This window comes from Ochotona curzoniae, unplaced genomic scaffold (assembly GCF_017591425.1).
Source record: "Ochotona curzoniae isolate NIBS_2020 unplaced genomic scaffold, NIBS_Ocur_1.0 contig_1, whole genome shotgun sequence".
NCBI classification, from domain to species: domain Eukaryota; kingdom Metazoa; phylum Chordata; class Mammalia; order Lagomorpha; family Ochotonidae; genus Ochotona; species Ochotona curzoniae.
The window spans coordinates 25550154-25572137 of NW_024464918.1; the positions used below are offsets into that span (position 1 = coordinate 25550154).

The following is a 21984-nucleotide window of genomic DNA, read 5'->3' on the forward strand; positions in this document are numbered from 1 at the left end:
ATTGTATGGGTAGACAGAAAGTAGGTTTTGAAACTAAATAGACTTGTGGCTTGGCTACCTTTAAGCAAATTTTTTAGATCCTCTAAGCCCATTTTCCTCATGAAATGGTAATCTAATAATCGCTACTGCAGAACTATGGAAAAGAGCATGCACATAAAATGCTCAATGCTGTATCTGGCAAAGGGTAGGCAGCAGGTGATGGAGGTTGTGAGGTTACAAGTAAATGACAATGAAAATTAAAATGTTTTTGGAACTTATCATGTTACATTATAGTCAGGAATTATTTTATACACACTAACCCTGTAAGGGAGACACTATCATTTTGGCTATCTTGTAGACGTGGAAACTGGGACTCCTTGAGATTAGCTGGCTTATCCATGATCACACAGACAAGCGAGGCAGCTGAATCAAGACCTAGCCAACTTGACTGTCTGGTCTGTAACCGCGTGGGGTCTTTAGCACTGTTACAGAGAGATGAGCCAAGGTGGGAAGTTCTTAAATTTTGGAGTCTGATAAATCAGATCTCAGTCATTCAGTGACCTTGAGCAAGTTATATAACTTTGTGGTTTTTTCTTTTTTTTTGAAAAGCTTCATTTGTTAAAAGTCCTGGGACTGTGGTGAGGACTGAAGTGCTCAACACAGTGTGACACTCAGTGTTGAAAAGACATTATTGTGCTCTATGAAAAAGGCGACACACAAAGTATAGGAAGGAAAATAAATGGAGGCTCAACAAGGCGCTATTTGCAGTCGAGACAAGAAGATTTAATTTAAAAGGCTAAATTTAATTATAGCTCTTTGCAAAGCTATATTTCAAACTACTCACAGCAATGTCAGAGTTTGCTGTTCTCCTCTACATCATCTACCACACGCAAGTTTCACTGGCATCCTTCTGAGCCCACTCTGGCCTGTACTGACACTGCAGAGCACTGACACTTTTGGAATTTGTTCTTACCCATGTCACATACACATTTTGACTCCTTTCCCAATCCAATCTGTCACACGCATCTGCAATTTAGAAGGATTAAGAGTCTCCCTATAATGTCTGCAGGGTATTCTTTATTATGTGCTGTGATTTTTATGGGAGCAAAATTAGGCCATGTTGAAGAGCTCTGGGTCTATAACTGAAACAATAAATCAACGGCAGAGACCTGGGGATGATGATGGCAAACAGAAGGGCTCTAGGAGAAAACAGACTGCACACTGTGTTGAGACACAAATTGCTCTGAGGCCGATGGGGTATGGAGCTGGATTGTTCCATCAGAGAAGCACATGCTTTAGAAAGGCAGCCTGCCACTCCTAAGCAGCACGCACACACGGCTCACCTGTTCACAGCAGACCTTGGAGAAGCCACACACTCTGCACACCTTTACCCTGGAGAACTAGGCAAACTGCAGCAGAACTCCTTGACACTGCAGCAAAGATGCCAAGTTCTGAGTTCATGGCTGCAGAGAGGCTGTTTAAACACAGCTGGAAGTCCTAGGTGCTGTTGATAGGCTAGCATTTGGGCAGGGGAAACCACAATTTGGAAATTTATTTGGGGAACTTTAGAACCAGTTATCCCCACGATCTGAAAGGATAAGTACAGGGCCTGTGTAATCATGGGATGCTGAGACTTTCACTGTCTTCAAAAGATTCTATTTTTTGTGTTCTTTGCTGACAGAAGATGAAACTAAAATTCAGTCACAAAAAATATTACACTGTAAAGGAAGCTTCATGATTTATAGAATTACAAATCATTATTGGCTCATCTGAGGCTTACTGGACAGAATACATGTCTTCAGACTGACAAAATTATTAGATGAATCAATGAAGAGTATCTTATTGGCATTTGTCATGAAAAATTGTGGGAAAAGCTTAAAATATCAGAAAATCAGGATGGCAGAATAGGGTAAGGACACATTTAAACAAATGGAGAAACATTAGCCAGTGTGAAGCAGAGAGGGCACATTCCAGGAAGACAGAGGACAACGGCAGAAGGGCACCTGAAGACTGACAAACACGGGAAAGCAGAGGACACAACAGTGTGGTACTGCAGTGACCCATACCATGGTGGCATTCAGTAAGTAGCCATCTGAACTCCATCAGCCGCTGCAACTCCACTAGCAACAAGGTCGGAAGGGGAGTTCATCAGGAGCTCAGGAGGTGAACCTAGGCAAAGAACTGCCTGTCCTGCTGGTTTGTTTGAGTCCACAAGTAGTGGAGACAAAGTGGCAAGTCCCAAACAGGTGGAACAGGAACAGGGTGGACTTCACAGCCCAGGCTGTTCCCTAGAGCCTAATCAGGTGCCATTTTGTTCAGGCAGCCAAAGGCTATGATGGAACAGGACTGCACATGCACTGTGCTGGAAGTGAACCCATGTCTGGCTCAGTACACTGCAACAACCTGGCATCCTACAGGTTCTACCCAAGATAGGTCCTGGTAGCCCACAGACCTGATGGCCAGCACATCAAGAACTCCAGTAGTGGCATATCAGGTGCCATTTTGTACAATGTGGCAAAGGCTTTGACACGGCAAGGACAACAGTGAGCTGGGAATGTGCTGAGCTGGGAGTGAACTCACTGAGCACAGCGAATTGCAATGGTCCCACAGGAAAAACAATACCAACTTGGCATTGTACAAATAGGTCCGTGTGGCCCCCAGACCTAATGGTCAACAGGTTCCTGCAAGATTACCACCACCAACTACCTAGCTATAAGGACTCCCGGTGTCTCCCTAACCTGGGGAACTGCTTGGAAGTGGGAACAAAGTTATACAGACAATGGTGCAGCCTCAGTACTGGAATCACAAGAGGTGGAGAGCTGTGAGCCAGGAGCTGGGGCTGTGGAGACCATGGTTGGAAGGATAACGTAAGAACCCAGACCTGGAACTCACTGGAGGGAGTGGTACAAGTGACTGCAAACAAATAGCCATGTACCAATTGCAATAAGTAAAACTGAACTATGGACCTGTGGGGTGATACAGCTTAGGAACCTGCCCCAAGGAGAAGAATCTGCTAACCAGAAGTACAATAAAAGCTAAGCACTCCTAAGCTCACTACCATTAGACTGGGAATACAAGGTTGCTTAGGACTTGGTGCTCACATTAGGTGTTTAATAAGATTATTCAGATTGGTTGTCTGTTTTCTTCATGGTTTTCTTATTATAATGACTTTCAAATTCCAAAGCCCTTTAAGTAAAACTTGAAACAAATAAAAAGAAAAAGCTTGTTAAGAAACACCAGAATTTCTGGGCTTTCAGGTATTTGGGACAATGATAGTATTAGATATTTTGTTTTGTTCTAAAATATATGTTAGAAGCATGTAAGCATTGGTTACTTCCATTATGACTCCAAATATTTGCTTACATGTTTCCCGGCTCAGGGTGATAAGGTAAGAGTTGGGGGAGAAGATTCTGTTCATATGGAAATGGTAATTTAAATAATTGACCACTGCTTTAAAACAGTACAGTAAAAGTTAAAAATCTTTTCTTTCTAAGTTTTCATCTCCAAATGTGATGACAGGTAAAAGGAGATATACTCTGAAGTCTATTGTTTAGCTCTCCTACAAATGAAAGGGACCCCAAAGTACAGACATTGATGGAAACACTTTGAGCTAGGATTTCCTCTAGGGAAGTCTGGTTAAAGAAACCAAGTAAAGCCATCAGAATCTCATTTTATTCTGGAAGTGAAGGTTGCAGGTTAAAGATTGCACTCTCTGAGCTGCAGGATTATAATAGCATGGTCAGCTCTACAATTTTTGTAATGAACAAATGGTTCTGACTCCACCAATCAGTTCCAAAGTGTTGATATCAGCATTTAGCTCCTCTATTTGGAACTGCCTGGGACCTCTCTGTTTTTAAGGAGTACATTCAGATGCTTCCCCATGGCTTTCAAAACTCCTGAAAAACAGCCTAAATGCAATTGTCTGGCATCACTTCATTACACTTCCGAACATACATAGCCTACAATCCTTTCACAACCATAGGGTCTAATCTACACAACCTGATTAATGGAAAGCCGTCTTCCTTGTCTCTGTTCTTGCAATGCCTGGAAAACTTCTATTTACCGTTAGAGCCCAGTGCTGGCAGAATTCAATTATTTCTCCTCAGTGGTGCCATAATGCTTTATTTGTTTTACCAGATGTCACTTAGCACACTGTACTATGATTAGCTATTCCCTGAAAAAAAAAATGAGTGCCTTAGGAAAAAAAAAAAAAAAGAACCTATCTTATTTATCTCTGGCCAAAGCAGGAACTCAGTAAGTATTTATTGCACTGAAAAGAGATGAACTAGAGTGGATTCTTAGTTCTGCAAGTGATCCTAGGTCCCAACCCAGTCTCTCTCCTAAGAAACTGCCTTTTAAATTCTTTATATTTCAGGCTTAAAATTTATGAAAAAGACCTAAGAATACTGACCTCTAAGAGTTACTGTGGAAACTGGAGGAAATGCTGGCCATACAGCTGCTTCACACAGTTCCCTTGTAATGAGTGCATGATAAGCTGTAAGTAAAAATCAGCTCTCACTAGCATCATTATTACATTTCTCAACCATGTTCATTAAAAAGACCCTTCTCGTCAACTGAACAAGCGAACTAGCATGTGTTGCCAATATGGAAAAAGAAAAATCACCTCGAGCTCCCCCTAGACTGGCTTTTCCCTCCTGCTGATTCTTATTCTGGGACATGTATACCTCAGAAGTACATGAAACACTTCCCCGCTTCTGGGTCTGTTGGGAAAGATAGAAGTCAGAGCTGCTGAATCACTCTGACAGAGTATGTGGTTAATGTGTCTCAGGTGGACAACTGAAGGTGTGTGTGTGTGTGTGTTTGTGTGTGTGACACACATCACCAAGTTTCTGATGAAGGAGATAAAGGTAGGTGCTTTGTGAGAGAAATGGCACAGCAAGGGATGTTTCTGTATTCACAGGTACCAGCCTGAAGGTGGGTGGATGTGCTACTGACATTATCAAGGAGCTCATCTTGGTTTCTACTTTTTCGATCTTCATTTATCATGAGAGAGGATAGGAGTAGAGATGGACAGACAGGCTCCCATCCACTGACTCATTCTGCAGATGCCCAAGGCCATGGATGGCTTAGAGAGGAAACTGAGAATCCAATCCAGGTCTCTCATGTGGATGACAGGAACTCAATTATCTGAGCCATCACTGCTACTCCCCAGAGTCTGCAAGAATTGGAATCATGAGCTGGAGCCAGTAACAAGAACCAGGTACTCTGATATCAGACTCAGGCATCTCAACTGCTGCACAAAATGCCTGGTCATTTTGTTTTTAAATCTTGAGATGGAAATCTAATGTTAACTCTTAGCAAATAAGAGACAGAAAAGGGAAAAAAAATGCCAATGAGAATAGAGAGATCTTACCCCTTCTACTGGAAAGTAGATATTTTGTCAGGTTAGAGAACTTAATTTTCCAGAGAGCAAAAACTCCTACTCCATTGTCTCAGAAAAAAAAAATCAAGCACAAAAATATTTCCCCAGTTTTAGACAGTTACTGAGTTAGTTTTCCATAAATGTGCAAATACCTGAGGGAATGAACTTGCCACTACCAAAGGTCTGGCGTGTAACACTGTGGCAACACTGAAAAGAGACAGAAGAGTACTCTCCTAGGAGCTGCCCATGTTCAGCACAAGCCATGAATATAAATTCAAAATATTCCCCTCAAGAAAACTAAATCCGCCACCTATGAGCCATCACCTGCAAAGACGGCAGCCAACAATTCTCTCTCTCTTCCTGTGTGTGTGTGTGTGTGTACGCGTGTGTGCATGCACGCGCGTGTGTATGTGATGTAGCTGTTCTTTCTACCCACAGGTGCAGTCCAGCTCCCTCCCTTTAGATCTGGCTGGACTTGTGACTTGCTCTGATCAAGAGAACATAGTGAAATAAGTTACACTCCAACTTTTCCAGGCCCAGGTTTTACCAGTTCCTCATGATCCTAGAATCATGGGAGATCACAAGAAAAGAGGGACAAGAGTCAAGAATCAAGGTGTTCCAGCCAACAGCTTACAACAAAGTCCCAGACATCTCAGTGCCAAACCATCTTGGATACTACAGTTCAGGTCAAACCACTGCAGTTGATACCACAAGGGGCATATGGGTCTTCCCCATGCTTCTAACCCACTGAACTCAGAGATTGGCATCAATGTGTTCTAAGTCTTTAGGCTTGTAGATCATTTGCTATGTCACAATAGAAAACGAAAACAGGCATTTGTGGTTCCCCGGCTTCTCTATGGAGCAGCTCCACTGTCTGGAGCCCTGGGCTCTCTTTTTTCAATACAACCGTCAATTCACGCCTAGATTCCTTCAAATCAGTATGGCAAGACACAAAGCAAATCCCTTACATGGAATATTTTTGACAAGAGAATGCTGCAGCAACAACTGTGTGGAACCTGTATGGTTCTAGGAGGAGCGGATAGGCCCTTACAGGATTATGGTCAAAGAGGGGCTACAACATATTTCTTCAACTGGGATTTCAAGACCCTGCCCAAACACAGCATTAATTATTACACAGGAAAGCTGTCATTTCTATGTATTTATGTGTGAGTGATTCTGGAAAATTATAATCACTAAATATAGCAGAATGTTCACTAAATATCATCAACCAAGATTTTAATCCTGGGAATTTTAAAGGACAGAAAAGTGCTCTGGAAGTGATGGCTGAAATTCCCTGTTGGCAGGGAGTCTGTCCCAAGTGTTGCCTCCAGAAAGCAATAGTCCAGCGCATGGCTTCAGATACTTAAGGCTGCAGTGGGGCAAACACTGTAAGCTTCCAACAGAGATAGAGGCAGTCAATCTCCTCAGGCCAGTCCTGAAGCTACACTTACTGAGGCGAGCAGTTGGCACAGTGATGCACTGTTTGGGATACCAGCATCCCGTCAGAGCACCTGGGTTCAAATCCTGCTATAACCCCCAATTCCAGCTTCTAACTAATGTGTACTCTAAGAGGCAGCAGCTTAAAATTCAACATGAATCCCTACCATCCACACAACAGACATGGATGGAGATCTGGGCTTCTGGCTTTGGCCTGGCCCAGCTGTTGAGCTGCTGAGGGCATTAAGGGAGTGATCTAATGGATAGGAGATTTAACTGGGTCTGTCACCCTTCCTATCTCCCTGCTCCTTTCAAATGAAAATCACCAACCAAAGAAGAATCAAGTAAAGCTAAATTTGACAAATAATAGAGGCTTTCTCCCCAGCACACATGCAAGTCTTGCATACCACTTTGGTCCAACATGAATTCCAGATGAAAATCCCTGCTGTGGAGGAGGTGGGCCATGGGCTCTGTGAGACCCACAATGTGTACACTGGCGCAGCCTCTGTCCCTGGAGCACTTTCTCTCACACTCCCTCACTGGCTCTCACAGAGACATAAATCTGTGATTCATCCTAGTCTCTGGCACAGAGGAACAGAGAGCACACAATGAAGCCCTACAACATTCTTCTTAGACGTACATCACCAAATCAACATCAGAGAGGAACATGATTTATGGCCCCCAAATTAGGTGAGCATTATCATCAACTCCTTGCCCATGTATTTACAGGCTATGCATTTCATGGTTCACTTCTATTTCTGAAGGTCAAACCCTACCAGCTACTATTCTGTCCCCAGTGGCATAAGATCCCTCTCTCTTGCCAGTTATTTCTGAAAGTTTTCTGGCTTTGAAAGACCCAAACATACCCAAATAGTTCAAACATAACTAGATGCTGCCTCTTATTAAGTTCAGGTATGTTCTTAGGGTAGGAAATTTAATCGAAATGCTCCTTCTTTAGAGACTGGTCTTAACATTTAAAAACTACTGAGTTATTTTTTAAATAATTAAAAATACCATTTAGGGAAAGGAAAACTTGAGTTCTATTTTCAGAAAATTATGCTGACACTGCTAAAAACAACAGTTTACAGTTATTTAAGCTTTTGCTTTTTGTCAGATTCTTCACATCAATTGGCTCACTTGATCCACACACACAAACATTAACAAAGTGTGAGGGACTGACGAATTGATCATCAAACTTGCTTCCTCTCCTCTGAGCATATAGGTTGCTTCTCCCAATCTCCACTGCAGTTATGTGTAGCCGTGCACAGCAGGTGTCTCCCAGGCTTGGCACATGAAATCTCACACAGTCTTCCATGTTCTCTAGTTCTCCCTACTAGCTGGCTGACCACAGAAAATCTGTAAAGCCAAACACAGAACTACAAGCTGAGGGATCCTGGAGGCTGTCACTGCACAGGGGGCACACTGAAGGGCACCAAACTGTTGCCATGTGAACAGAACATGAATATTTGTTCCCCAGTCACAGATATTGCATGGATTATATGGCAGTGGGACACCACTGAATGTACGTTTCTGAGTAGAGAGAGGTTGAGTAATTAGGATGCTCAGTGGTATCTGTGCAAAACGGAGGTATGGGAGTTAAACCCACATTCTAAACAAAGTTATTCAACCACCTATGAATGTTTTATTCTGTTCCTTTCACAAGTTCATTTTAATTACATGTTGCATAAACTCCTAAATGCAACCTCTGTACTGGGGTTTGGGGTGTGTGTTCTGTATTTGAGGGAGGTAGATGGGCTGGGCTCCAAAGCTACAAACAGAAAAAAGACATTCTTCTCAAATAAATCATTTCATTTCTATATGATATTAACCAGTGCTTGGGTGGGGGGTAGAGGTGGGGATTCTATTGCTTAAGCAGTTTGGTGGAACATGCCTGCTGACTTGTGAAAGTTTATACTGACAGGTTCTCTGAACGTTACATAATACTTCATAACAACTTGGTCCTAAAACCTAACAGCTTAAAACAACACACACTCCTCTCTCCTACCTTTTGTGTACTTGGACTCTCGGAAGAGCTCACTAGCACACTTCCTGCTCAGGATCTCTAATGAGACCCTCAAGACGTCAGCTTGTGCTGCTTCACCTGAGGGCCGGGTGGGGGCTGGACGGTCTACTCCTACCTAAGGTAGTTCAATTAGGTGGCTAGGAGTCTGCCTGCTTGTTGGCAAGAGGCCTCAGTCTCTTCACCAGGGCTGCATGCTGTCCTTACAACATAGGGGCTTACCTCCTGTGGTGGGCAAGATTAGAAACCAAAGCAAAAGCTGCAAGGCCTGTTAGCACCAGTTTCAGAAGTCATGCACCATTACTTCTATAACACCTGCTGATCTCACAGGTCATTGCTATTCAGAGTCAGAGGGGATGGCTGAAGGAAGTGAATATCAACAGGAAAGGATGGTGCACTATTCTGGAGGTTTAGCTGTCACATTCATCCAGCCCTTGTATAGCAAGAGCTTGCTGAGGAAATGGGACCAATCAGTGTACAAAACAGACAAAAACCCTGTTAGGAAACACAGGAGAGCCCTGCAGGAAGTCTGCAGAAATGGAATATGAAGATACGTTATTCTGGTGAAAAATATTTTGAATTCTCTGCGACTCACTTTCCACGAACGCCCTGAGTTACCCTCCCAAGTACCAAGTGAAGAATACAAGGGCAATAGGCCTGCTAAGTCAGCAAACTGCACTGTGCGCTAGAAAGTACAATGCAAACAGATAAAGAGGGGGAAAGGGCAAGCTGGAAGGTGGGAATGCTAGTTGGCTAAGGCAGAAAGATCCAGAAAGGCCTCACCCAGAACAAGTGTTCCTGGTAGAGCTGACAGCAGCTTTGAAGGTCTCCAGCAGTAAGCACCCCTGCTGTGTCTAAGAGCAGGAATGCAGGTGGGTGAAGGAGATGCAGGACCTGAGGTCAGGTAACGCACAGTGCACGGAATGCAGGAAGGACCCATAGGACCTGTAAGTGCTCTTTTACTTTGGGTAAAACGGGAAGCCACTGATGCTTCTTAGCAGATGACTGCCAGGATCTGAATTATCATTTTAAAAATACTCTGGTGTCTGATGGAACAGACAGGTTGAGGGTGGAAGCTAGGGAGCAAATGGAGAGGCACTCGTAATAATTCAGGCAAGAAGTGACGGTGGCATCCATTGGTGTTATCAGTGGAGATGGTGAGAAATGGTCAGGTTCTAATTTATTTTGCATGTATAATTCACCATCTCAGCTGAATTATAGAGCATAATTAATTCACTTGTCCAAGCCAAGTTTTTATTTAGAAAGAACAGCTTTTTTTTTTTATTGGCTGCCGGAGTGGTAGGTGCCAAGTGCTGCCCTAGGGAACTCTGGGGCAAGTTCTGAGAGGTGACACAGGGATTTGACATGGGCAGCAATGGAGTGGTACAGACAAGTGAGGCCTTAAGTCCTCTATCCCCAGCTTTACAAGGGCATCTATGCCAGCATGCTTCCTAATGTGTGCGTGGGGGGGGGCAGCCAGGCAGTGGGGGAGGTTAGAGGTGGCACGGGGAGGTGGGAAAAGGCTTCTTAAGAACACACTGCAGTAAAATGACAGGCTATGCTTATACACACATGCACACATTATACCAAAAAAAAAAATCAACCAACTATAGCAAAAATATAGACAACACAAATGTAAGTTTACAAATGCAATATTTAAAACCCCCCACCATAAATAACCAAGAAGACAACAAAGTAAAAAATAGGCAAAGGACATTGAAAAGTGAAGCTCTAATCATCTCCTGTGATGGTAAAATGAGTCCTCAAGACAGAATGAATGGTCCACATGGCTGCTCACCATTGGCCTACCACAACTGTGACAATCACAGCCACTGCCACTTCCTTCACCAGTACTGCTAGCAATTTCATGGCCATCACAGAGGAAGAGCCATTCAGCAAGGCAAACCTGAGTCGGCTTGAGGAACCAACTCACAGTCTCCGCACCCCCCTCCCCAGGAAATGATTACCTTTTCATGGTTTTCTATTAAGATCTCGATGACAATGTTCTGAAATTTGATGTCCATGATGGCAGCTACTGTTTCTTCCTGAGGTCGCAAAAGGGTGGGTCCAAACACCACGCCAAGGTTAGCTACGGTCATCAAATTCTGCTTATGATTGTTAGCAACACTGGGAAGAAAGGAAAAAGACACAAATGAGAGAAGCGGTGTATGCAAAGTCAACTGACCTGGGCATGATCCCCACACTCTTCTCACCTTCCTACGGGAGACTTCTTTCAGCAGAAACCACAACTTTAAGTGCCAAAAGTCAACAGTGAGACTTTTCTACTTGTATCTCTGTCCACCAAAGCAACAGAAATGTTTATCCCCTAGACTATCTGCTGTGTCAGGATGCAACACTCCTGATCATTTTCATTTTACCTAAAATGCCCAACCAGCCAAAGGAACTAGCTGTCAAATTACAAACCTTCCACATCTGAATCCCTGTTGTGCAAGACCACGTAACTGCTAATCTCTCTTAGTTGCAACTTATGTACTTGGCCGCTGCCTAAACCGCTGAGCTCATTAGCATTTTCTCTAGTGCAAATATAAAAACTCTTAATGGCTTTAATACTTCTGCAAACATGGGCTATGCAGAAAATGGGCAGATCTAGATTTTAAAACCAAGTCAGGAAATTCGGTACTTCAGACTCACATTATTAAAGTTCCATCAAGTTAAACATTTGACTTATTTAAGTGAAACATACAGCATAACGAGAAACAAAAATGTACTACTATGTACTCATGTAGATGGCTGTGTTTATCTTGCCACTTATACACAAAACTGAAGGAACACACAGGGCCAGTTGTAGCTGAGACTGAATAACTTGCTAAATACGAATGCATATTTTTGGGTCAACAACTGGCTCCAAATGCATATCTGAACTTCACACCCAGGCCACTTCAACTCGGCAATAAAACTCAATTGTTCACAAGCTAGTTCTCTCCCCTCCCCCCAAATATGCAAATTATCTTTTAGCAACAATTAAGGCAAATGTTAATGTCATTGAGTATTGTTGGGAAATATCAGGAACTTCCCTATATCACCTGCTAGGGGAAAAAAAAAAGCCATTTATTACTCATTTGAAACTAGAGGGAAACTGGGCAGAGACCAGCAGTTTGCAAAGATCTACCTCCCTAGCATTTGGTCTTATTTAACCTGAGTAGACTTTCAGAAGTGTATAAATGCCTACACTGTTTCTCTTCTATACTTCCATTCTGTATGAGGAAGAGGATTCACACTGCCCTAAGTGTTGAGTTTTAAACTAAATATTGAGTTGGAACCTCTGCTGAAACAAGACATCAACCAGCCTTATCAGCACACAGGTCCCTTTCTAAATTGTTTAGGGCAAGGGGCTTTCATCTAACTCCCTCCTCTGAGGCAAGAACTATGAAACTTCTGCTGTGGCTAGGCTTTTGGATCACTAAACAACACCTGCAGGAGGGAGAGTGTCCATTGGTATACTTGGCCCATGGCTGTTCTATTTAAGGATAATGCATCAACATTTCCTTGGTCCTAGGCACATTTTAGCTTTACATGTAGTTTCCCATTCTGTCTGGAACTACAGTGCATCTCCAGAGACTGCCAGAGTTAATGCACATGGTTCCGGGCGGCAGTCAATCGCCAGGTATGCATAATTACAAGCTGCTTCTAACATCACTGCTTTCAACATCAGCTCCTATGTGTGGGAAGGGAATTCTGTGTCCTGATACTTCTCATCCCAAATGAGCTGAGTCAGTAGCTTGACCTCTCTTGTCACAAAAGTCCCTTGTACAAGCGGATCAACAAGCTACATATATATGAAACAGACCAATATAAATATACATGATTTGGAGGATGATCACTGTTCACCATTGTGCTTCTCTACACAATAGTGAACTGAACCAAGAGCCTCATACCCAGACTCGGGTTATCACCAGTTACTGTCTGAAACCCAGCCCTGAGCACACAAGTCTCACACCTCTCCTGGCTGCTGCAGAGAACACAGTGGTAGGCCAACTGTGAAATACTTAGCTTCTATTACCTAACTGGTCTGATAATGAATAGAAACCTCTGTTGGGCCCACTGTTTAACATATATCTCAATGTGCAAATTGCACACCTTCATCACATCACTTCTAAGCTTTCCTCCATTACCTTCCAGTCCTGGGTCCCTGGGCAAATGACTCCAATAGGTCTAAGCTTTGAGTTCCTTGTCTTTGAAAACAAGAGGAGTTTGGGGGGTGCATAACACACCCATTGCAGAACCCTGCCATGCAGAAGATGTGGATCATGCATGGGAAATAAAGTGTTTTCATAATATATAATCCACTCTGCATTCTCTAATATTGCTCTGCCTTTGACTTTGTCACTCTTCTGCCTGCAACGTTCTTACTGCTCTGTCTTCTCTTGTAGAGACCTTCAGAGCTCAGCTCCCACGGTCCCCTTCATTTCTTGTACTACCCTTTCCCCTTCCTTAATTGTTCACCCCTGATATAGGCAGAAGTGTCACTTTGCTTCTGCATGTTGCTAAGGGCTATGCTTGGTAGTGAAGCAAAAACAAATGTTCAGAAGGCAAGGGAAGTTTCTGCAGAGACATAAAGCAGCTTTCTCAACCCAGCTACTTACTCATAAAATTACAAACTTACTGATGATTTGGGGCGAATTCAGCTCAACTATCCCAACCTCCCTTCTCTGTCTTAAACTGTGTTCTATGTCTCAGATTTAATTAATGAGTAATAATTACTATGATTTACAGGTCCCAATGGCCCCAAGGTATTTGGATAAAAGGTACAGTAATTCTGGATCAGCAACTTGGAATATAAATAGGCCTGAGGCTACCTAACATAATTCATTTCTATTTTAATGACTTGTTTCATTCTAGAACTTAAAAAATACCCTAATCTAAGTCTTAGGAAACTTTCAAGACAAAAACTACACCTTTCATTTCTAACTACCATTATCTTTTGGCGAACAAAACTAATAAACTAATCTGTCACTTGATTATTACTGTTCACAACGTGGTACAGTCAGGTTCATTACCCCAGAATGAATTATTAATGACTTGAGATCTCTGTATCCCGGTGAGAAAGGCCTAGACCTCAGCCTCTGCTGGCACCAGCCATCCATTATGGCTTGATGGATTTACAGACGTGTGGGAAGCAGGCTGGCAGAGAGCTGGGAAGCCAGTCCAGCATAGGCCACGGGACTCATTCATTAGCAAGGCCCATAAAACACTGAGAGCCTGCTTTTTGTTTTGGTAACTGAGCTGCCTGAGCTCTTCCTCACAGCTCAGAAAGTCGTGTCCAGTCTTGACTTACAATCCACACACAACACTTTCTTGTGCACTATATATGCTGAGCTCGAGTCTCTGGCACAGGTTTTTCTGGTCCCTGTATCCACATGGACGACTCTGCTGAAATGCTTTCTGAGAAAACTGTCAGGTCCGTACAGCCATCCTTGGAAGGCTGAGGAGACAGGTTGCACATGTTGGACACACAACTTGCATTTTGGGGTGGCTGTTCCTTTAGGACCATTTGTGTTTGGGGCAGACCTGAGAAGCAGTCCACAGTCAAGGCAGGTTTTGAGGCATTTGGACTCCAAGTTCCATGGTGCGCCCACGTGAAATACGATGGAGAGTGAAGAGCATGTTCTGATGAAAATGGCTGTGGCACTTTTTTTGTTTTAAGAAAAAATCTTGTTTAAGAAAAATATATGAGGACTCTATATAAGTCTGATATCCGCTGGGAGTCAGAAGGAGGCAAAGCACTACGAGCTAATGGTAAGGGTTATGACGGTGGTAGTGGGGTGTCCTGAGTGGTAGAATAGCCAACCCTTTTGATATCCCACATGCAGAGCCCTGCATGTTGTTATAGGGATCACATCTGTTTTACTGAAGCTCAAATAAAAGCTCTGTGGATGCTAGGCAGTACATTACAATCACAGGCCAGTCCTGAATACTCCAACAGCATGTAAGTCTGTAGTGGTGTCTGCAAGCAGCTTTCCTCTTGAGAGGCTTGCAGCACTCTGTCAAGCAAAGTCAAAACTGAGCCTGTGTTCCACCGGACACTAGGAAGTGAGACTGGCCCTGCTGTCTGAGGCACGTGGGTGAAGGATAATACACCCTCACTTACTTATCATCCTTTATTTGTTTGTTTCAGTTTCTAAAGCTAAATATAATGAAAACTTAGAATTGAGGGAGTTTAAGGCTTTACAAAAAGTTCTATGATAACTTACATGTGCTCATCTGATTTTCATAGTAACTCTAGATTATCAGCTCCCAATCAACAAAGACACAAGATAGAAAATACATTTTCACATTTTCCCATACAACATGTCATCAGAGCATATGTACCTATATTCATAAGTGCATGCACACATCAAATCAGAAATTAAGTTTCAGAAATGATACATGTGATTCTGATACTTTGTTTTTTCTCTCTAAACTGATTTCATAATTCACCTTTGCACCATGAACTGTAATTTGAAAAACACTGTTGTAAGAGTACAAAGTGCAAATAGTATCTCCAATTTATAAACATGGAAAATAAGGCCAAAGAAGACTGTGTGGTATAGTGGCTGCAGTCAGAAAGAAACTCCTCACTAAATGACAAGCAAATTATTTGGCGCCTCCAAATCTGTTTCCTCTCACATAAAACTGCAGCAGTCATGCCTCCCTCATAGAATTGGAAGGCTGAGAGTGTGATGATGTAACATCATGTATGAGACAATGGCTTCATACATGGTAGCTGCTATTATTGTCACAGCAGTAATGAAGGCAGTGGTACAAGCAGCAGCAGGTGCCAATTTAAGACACACTGCTAGTTGCTGGTTTCACTTGATACCCTCCCTAGAAACTTCTAGTGATCTGCTTCTGGCCTTACACACCTGTATTTGAACGACTTCTGTTCTACATATATTTCCATTCTTTTTCCTTTTAAGTAATGAAATACTGCAAATCTATGGAACGGGTCAAAGCACAGTAGCACTTACTTTGCTTCACTTCCCTAACAGCATCTCTAGCACATTACACTGAGGGGCTTCTGTAAAGCCAAAACAAAGGCACCATCAAGCTCAGACCCCCAGCCTGTCTAGCACGTTTCCCCGTAATCATCCAAAGTCTTCATCCTGGGAAACTCAGCTCTGGGCACTTCCCTGGCCATGGATAAACACAACAAGCTCTCCTCTAAATGGTAAGACTCCCATCCTGACAGCCTGAGAACTGGGGGCTGGACCATGATCTTGGAGTGCTTCCTCTATCACACAGGCAGGTACACCACGAAGGTCCAAGGTTGCCAATTCTGAATGTGTGTAAGCAGGCGGACACCTAACTCACAGACACATTACCTTTCTCTCTATCACTTTCTTGGGGGGAGCTCCAAGATCTGAGGCAGAGAGTCACTGGAAATTAAAAATATGGAATGATAGCATCCTTGCAGCTAACATTCCCATTTTTTCTTAAAAATAGTAGGCATGTGTATACATAAAAATATATTTGGTTTACTTTACAATATACTTATTTACAAGGCAGAGCAACACAGACAAGGGGAGAGACTGAGAGCTTCCATCTCCTGGTTCAACTCTCCGTTTTGGCCACAACAGCCAGGAGCTGGGAATTCTATCCTTGCCTTCTACATGGATGGAAGAGTTCTTAGACCTCAAGCTCTTAGACCTTGAACCAGTGCTTCAACACAAGATGATGCAGATATTGCAAACGGCAGCTTATCTTGAATTGCCAAAACACTGGCCCTGCCAGGGTTGTTAATGTAGCTCCTTTCACTACCTTCAAACTCATTCTTATCACAGAGCAGGCAGCAATGGGGTGCAGCACCTGCATGGGTCTGATGTTTTCTCCTTTACAGTCTCTGGATTAATGCTGCCTAGATACCACCAGATTTGCAACCGGAAGAGACCTCCACTGGGACAATCAATCAGAGCCAAATAACCAAGTTGGCCTGGCATGGGGGCATTTTGCTAACCACAGGTAATACCATCATGGGAACAGCAATGAAGAGAGAAGCTTGTGTATCCAAGTGAGTGCTGACCACAGGTACTTAGATACAGCCTTAATCTTCCCGAGCACCTGCTGAGGCAGGCACTACTGAGGCCATCCTTTAACAGAGGAGGAAACTGAAGCACAGAGAAGCCACTTGCCTGAGGCCACAGAGCTCCTGAAGGCAGCGCCAGGAGGAGAACTCAGTCAGTGGCGCTCATCCTCCTGACCACAGCTCTCTGCTGCTCCCACACGACCACAGCAAGTGCAGCAGAGGCTAAGGAGGTATTCTTTCTTCTGCAGAGACTCAAAGGAAAGTCATGGAGGGGTTGTGTTGGGTTTGGCAGTTAAGACACTAGGGTGGGGGAAGCCCAGACCTGAGTTTGAGTTCTGGTTATACTTCCAAGGATGACCCCTAAAGGTAGCAATGATGCAGGAAGTTGGATCCCTGCCCTCACAAAGAACTCTGCACTGAATTCTGGCTCCACGTGGTTGTTGCAGGCATCTGGGGGAATGAACCAGCAGATGGGACTGCTTTCTTGAATAAATATTTTTTTTAAACTGAAAAAAAAAATAGCTCCATACTTGAGATGTCAGGAGTTAATAGCAGTTATAATAGTGAGAAAAAGGTTGCTCCCCACTCATTGCCCAAATTAGTAAACTGTAAGAAGGGGGAAAAAAGAGATGGAAGGGAGAAAAAGCATTAATTCTTACCAGAGAAACAGTGGACTGTAACTCTGCTTCTTCCCTTTCCCACAGCAAGCAAGGCTGTATGTATGACAAAATTATGAAAATGATGAACTATCCATAAGATATGATGGCATTTCACTTATAGCTGGCTGGCACAGAGAGCTGCTTCTTAGCAAGGAATGAGCAAATGCTATCATGTTCAGAGAGAACAAAGTGGAAGAGGCAGGATGGGGGACTGTCAAATGGCTTCTGTAGCCCCCAAAAAGATCATTACAGCCAGGCCTGTGTCCATTCAGGCTGAATGTTTTCATTCAGGTACATCAAAGCCCTGAACAATCGGCCATGTGTCCTCTGTTTTGGTAACCCAGGCGGGCAAGAGGCCTGCTGAGACATTATGTATTGGCCAGTATTACTTACACAATAAGTAATACCTGCACCTGCAGAAGCCTGGTTGGAACTGAAAACTCTCTAGAGAAAAGGGATTTGGTGGTATGCCAAAAAAAGACAAAATACTTCTATGCATCTTGCTTGCAACTGAAATCAGGGATATCCTAAAACCTCGGCATGCTAGCAGCTGTATGACTATTCTGGTATCCTCTGATCCAACCCCAGTCCCTGTTTAAAATCCATCGAAGACTTCTGTTTTTAATTTTGATTGGAAACCCCTGGCTTACAGTATGACAAGTTCCCCTAAAATTCAACACAGAATCGCCACATGATTCAACAATGCCACTTCTGGGTACATATCCAGCAGTGAACAGGATCCAGATGGAATTTGAAAACAAGTTCTTCGGGATTATCTGTACACTGTCTTCATAGCAGCTTTACATATAATAGTTACATGAAACAATACAAATATCTGTTAATGGGTGATTAGGCAAAACACATCACGGGATATTGCAGAGCCTAGGGAAAGAAATTCTGACACATGCTACAATGTGGACAAACATTAAGGACAAGATTGTATCAAGTGAAAGAAGCAAGTCACAAAATGACAAATACTATCTGATTCTACTAATATGAGGCATACTTGGAGTAGTCCAAAGTCATACAGACAGAAAGAGGAAATGGTGGATGCCAGGGGGAGGGAGACGGGTGGATGAAGACTAACTGTCTAATGGGTGCAGTTTCAATTTGGCAACAACAAAGGTTATGGAGATGAATGGTGGTGAACCATCACAACATCAAACAGCAATATACATACAGAACACTGAATCATACATTTAAACGTGGTAAAGATGGTACACTTTATATTATGTGTATTTTACAACAAAAAAGCAGTAAGGAAAGAGAACCTTCAGCACAGCCTGAAAGGGACGACAGGACCCGGCTGAGGTCTCCGGGCCTCTCCACAGTCCTTCCTTTTCTTCTTTCATTTCTGCTCTGAAAACCTCTCAGGGCCTCTAGGTCTTCACCCAGCAAGCAGATGCCAGCTGCCTGCAAACCTCTGCCTCCCCTCTTGCTCTGGTTACTTTTCCTACTTACCCTCCCACTTCCTCAAAGAGGCCCTCTTGACATTCCACGTTGGGTGAGATCCAGTGCGATTCTTCTAAGTCCTAAAGCCTTCTTCCCAGCACTTACTGAATTATGAATAGGTCGCCACTCACGGAGCCACCACACTGTCTCCATCATTTACCAGAAGCTCTCAAAGGCCATGGATGGCACCAGCATTCCTCACCACCCTATCCCTAGAGCTCAGCACAGAGCCGGCCACATCATATGTTAAGGGGAAACAAGAAACACAACAACAACAACAACAACAACAACGGCATGTGGATGGCTTGGGAGGCCACCTTCTTCTAAAGCCCCAAGGCTTAGCTGTACTACACACCTGACTAAACCTCAGTGTAATCTACTGGGATCTCAGAGGCTTTGCCAAGACAGGGGTACAGGGGGTGATGGCCAAGGCATCATAAGCCAGACAATTCTCCTTTGCTACAATAATGTGACAGGTACAAAGCCTACAAAATATTCACAGAGTAAAAGAATCATTACTGTATGTATCATATAATACGCACTACACAGCACAAGCTCACGTTGTGCCCCTGTCTCCTTCCAAAACATCTATTAAACCTCCTAGGACAGAATCTCCACTGTCATCCCTTTTCTTTTATTCATTTTTGAAATCTATTTGTTTCCTGTCTGCTTTTGATGACTATGGCTGCCACCAATAACAGCAGCAGCCAAAAGTAACTGAGCATTTACTTACTGTAAGCCAGGCACAAATACTTCATAGGTCACCTCATTTAATCTTTAAAACAAACCGATGAGGTAAGTCTCACCACTATCCCACACGGGTAAGTTGAGGCTCAGAAAAAGTTAATCACCCAGGGTCACAAATCTAGTAAGAGTAGAAGCTGAAACTCAGCAGTTTGTAGGCAGATTTGTGAGTTACTGCTTCTAAATGCCCCAGTGCAGAGTATGTAAGTGTGTGTGTGTGTGTGAGAGAGAGACGCAGAATACATGTAATAAATATCCTGCCATTCTCCGTCTCTCTTGTTTCTCTTTCCCATGTAGCTTAAGCTTAAAGAGTAGAGCAAAGGAAGACATGATTTTCTTTTTTGTTTATAGGTTTTATTTTTTTAAGATTTTTTTTTTTTGGACAGGCAGATACATAGAGAAAAGAAGAGACAGAGAGAAAGATTTTCCCCCTACTGGGTTCACTCCTCAAGTGGTTGCAATGGCTGGAGCTGAGCCAACCTGAAGTCAGGAGCCAGGGGCTTCTTCCAGGTCTCTCACAAGGGTACAGAGTCCCAAGTCTTTGATCTGTCCTCACTGCTTTCCCAGATCACAAGCAGGGAGCCCAATGGGAAGTGGAGCAACTAGGACATGAACCATACGAGATTCCGGTGCATGCAAAGCGAGGGTTTAGCCAATAGGCTACTGCACTGGGTGCACACGATTTTCTTACAAAGACATTTTAAAACTATGTGAGGATACCAGGGTCATTTATATCCACCCACAGTCTAAAATCCAAGTTCTTCTATTGATAATAAACTAATGTGGCTGATGGGAATTACTGGAAGCCCCTCTAAAACAGGCCACGCTTCATTAACAACAAAAACAAAACTGGCTTGTAAGATGCTTACTTTCCTAAATGAGTTACAGTCTTTGGGAGCTCTATACGCTGGCCACACTGGGTTCTGCTTGGCCTTGTGCTGCCTTGGCTGCCCGGTATGTGAAAAGTATCATGCATGGAAAGCACATACCTTAGATCACGGGTCAGCTGATTAGCTTCCACCCTTCTGGCCCTCAGGATGGTTGGGCTCTTAGCAAACAGCTGTGCTTTCAAGCCCACTCCACAGAACGATATTCATCTCAACAGTCACTAATACCTATAGAAATGCTGACTCAGGGAGCCCTTCTTCCTGGAAAATTACTTAGCTATTTCAAATTACATAATAATGCACTTTAAAGTCCAGTGTAATTAACATTTGTGAAGTATTTTATAAAGTGCTTTCACATTGATTAGTGCAGATTTATTGATTAGTTCTCAGATCTGGAGGGAGATACGCCAAGAAGGCAAATAGAGGCATGGCAGGAAGTGGTGTGTGGCCTTCCAACTTGACGTCACCTAAGCTCCCAATGCATCATTTCCTGTTGCTGGACACTTCCTTCCACCACACAGCCTACCACATTGAAGCTAATGCTGTCCACGAAGGCAGGTCACAGAGGCAGTGCTTAAGGGCTTTCTAACTAAGGAAGAAGGTTACAGATTGACCCAGTGCACAGGTCAACAGTGCAATAATTTCATGTTCTGACATCAAATATTTTTGAGAGCTTTGTAAGCATCATGAACTACTGTGAGTGCTAGCAACCCAGCAATGAGTAAATAACCCCCTGCCTTCTAGATGCCTACATACTCTTTAGGATAGGACAGATCTTAAGTGATCAACATTCCTGGTGCTGTGGTGGAATAGCAAATAGGGAAAAGGAATAGGGAGTACTGGAGAAATGTCTGGAGGTCAAGCAAGTCTCACAAAGCAGGCGTGTGATGACACCCTGCAGGAGGTAGGGAAGTCAATCATGAGGACATCTGGGCACACAGCTACGGGCAAAGAGCAGGTGCAAATGCCGAAAGGTAGGAACATGTAGGACGTGCTATTTACCCCAAATGAAAGCCAGTGTACTCGAGCAGAGCAGCAGGGAAAGCACAAAAGTCAGACAGGTAATTGGCTGGGGGACTCTCGAGACCACACACACTACAAGGGTATAGTTTCTTCACTGAGGGAGATGAAAAACAATTAGAAAATTCTCATCTGAGGTGTGATACAGTATTGGTTGTCCTTGCTTGCAGCCAGAAAGGTTTCAACCACCAACACTACATGCTTACATTCCATGGGATGCTTAACTTTCAAAGAGCGAGATAAGAACTCCACAAAGGAGCATCAAGTCTACAGAGGATATGCAAGACATGCTCAGACCAGAAAACAGCATTGTTCCTATGTATCTGAGGAATGAAAATGTATCAGGCACTGGGCCACTGGGCCTCCATCTGTGTTAACCT

General features: G+C 43.3%; 1 protein-coding gene across 4 annotated transcripts in view; it reads right to left on the reverse strand.

Moving 5' to 3' along the window:
* ARHGAP26 (Rho GTPase activating protein 26) overlaps positions 1-21984 on the reverse strand; it is a 392826-nt gene that overhangs the window by 89778 nt on the left and 281064 nt on the right. For all 4 annotated transcript variants that reach the window (XM_041000639.1, XM_041000725.1, XM_041000551.1 and 1 more), the window contains exon 18: positions 10787-10946. In XM_041000639.1, coding sequence (XP_040856573.1) covers positions 10787-10946 — 160 coding nt within the window. The remainder of the gene's footprint in view (positions 1-10786; positions 10947-21984) is intronic.